Raw genomic sequence first — 1,899 nt, forward strand, 5'->3', positions numbered from 1 at the left:
GATCATTCATGAAAAATTCCCGAGGATTTGCTTGCCCGGATTTTGTCGCTGGAACCCAGAGCGCTCGGGTCATTTAATTGTCGAACTGTAGGAAATATCAGATTCAATTTTTTAAATTCATAATATTGAAAACCGTGTAAAGAGAAATATATTTTAGTTACATTTATTAATAAGAGAATAAAATATATTATTTAATTGTAATTTTTTTCAAATGAAAGCACAATAAATTTTTATTTGCAAACATTTATTAGTTCGTTTTACATAATCGCAAATATTTTCTCCGTATATCTGATGTCCATTTCGTAGGCAGTAAAAGAAGAACAACTAAAAAAAGCCTGATATATAAATGAAATTCGAAACCAAATCATGTCAGCGGAGGCGAGATGTTATCAAAGACTCAATATGGCGCCATATGTTATTTTCACATTCTTTTTCTAATTTCCAAAACGTCATTTTATACTTAAATAACATTATAACCAATTAATTATTACACAGTTCTAAAATTAAAATATTTTTTCAAAAATATCGATAAGAAATACTAACAATTAATAAATTTCTATAACATGAAAGTTTTATAAATATTTAATCTTTCTTAAAATAAACTATATAATAATAATTCGAGATAAATTTCTAATATTTTTTTTGTCATTCTTATTAACTTTAAATTGATTAGATAAATTAACGAAGTTCTTGCTTTACAGAACACAACATGGCGCCTGGTCTGGCGATGTGTACGTCCATTTTTGGTAAGTTCGTAATTTATGTTGATAAAAAGCTTTAAATGGATTGTTATTACGGCATTTTTTAATATATAATCTCTTATATTTCTCATCTTTCCGTTATGTTGTGTGTATTAGACGTATATTATGTTTATGTTCATTAATCAGAATAATTTAGTATTACTTTAAAGGTCAAAATAAGGCATTTGTTATAAACAATGCAAGGTCGTTGTTTGTTAACTGTCTGAACGGAAATTATTTAAGTTACAAGTGAATTTAAGTAGTCATGTGTATGAAACAAGTTTTTTTTTCTATCTACACTGTGTGTCTAGATTACTTAATAAATGTTTTTAAATACATTCCTGCTTAAAAGGAAAATGTATAAATATTTTAGTCGAGTATCTTCTATATTTAACAAATTTCTTGCTATTTTAAGTCGATACAAAGTTATTAAAATCATTCATATACTTGTACAGTATTTAAAATTAACAAACATCTGATAGGAAGATAAATATTTGTATATTAAAATTTGTTATATTTAGTATTATTTAATTTAATACTATTGACATTCCATTTAAAATCAAATATGTGTGTTTTATTAAAGTATAAACTGTAAATTATTACAGATTTAATTGTAATACTTTAAATAACAACTTAAATTACTTTTTTTTTTTAAGTAATAAATACAGATGACATAGTTAAAATAATAATGTTACGACATTTTAGACTTATAAATGTTTTAAAGTTTAAAATAATTTGGTGAATAAATTAGAAAATGGCAAAAAAACTGATTATTATAGAACTAGGTCACTATAATTAATGATTGCTAATAAACTATTAAATATATATGTAGCGAATTATTAAATCTTTGTTACCGGCAATCAACTCTAATTTGTATTTCTATTGTAAATAGCTTTTATAATGTAACATAAAAATGTTATACGTTGAATTGAATGAAGCATACTTTCCAGTACTTTAAATATTTGAATATCAATCTAAAAATTTTATGTAAAATTGAATTAGAATAATTTTAAGTATTCTGTTTTAAATTAAGATGTTTTACTGAAATTCATCTTTTTTTTTTTTTCTTAATGTTTGGATTGTACTTATTTTACTTTATAAATTACAAAGTCATATAAAATAATAAATATATATATATATCTTCGGTAGGGGAGAAAGC

General features: G+C 23.3%; 1 protein-coding gene across 1 annotated transcript in view; it reads left to right on the forward strand.

Annotated features, from left to right (window-relative positions):
* Positions 1–327: 327 nt before the first annotated feature.
* LOC111641134 overlaps positions 328–1,899 on the forward strand; it is a gene marked incomplete at its 3' end in the record, with an annotated part of 42,476 nt that continues 40,904 nt past the window's right edge. Inside the window, exons 1-2 of the mRNA XM_023387255.1 lie at positions 328–414; positions 702–746. Coding sequence (XP_023243023.1) covers positions 367–414; positions 702–746 — 93 coding nt within the window. The remainder of the gene's footprint in view (positions 415–701; positions 747–1,899) is intronic.

The sequence above is a fragment of the Centruroides sculpturatus genome, unplaced genomic scaffold, assembly GCF_000671375.1.
Source record: "Centruroides sculpturatus isolate CEXI.00-Female unplaced genomic scaffold, Cexi_2.0 scaffold1489, whole genome shotgun sequence".
In the NCBI taxonomy this organism is placed as follows: Eukaryota; Metazoa; Arthropoda; class Arachnida; order Scorpiones; family Buthidae; genus Centruroides; species Centruroides sculpturatus.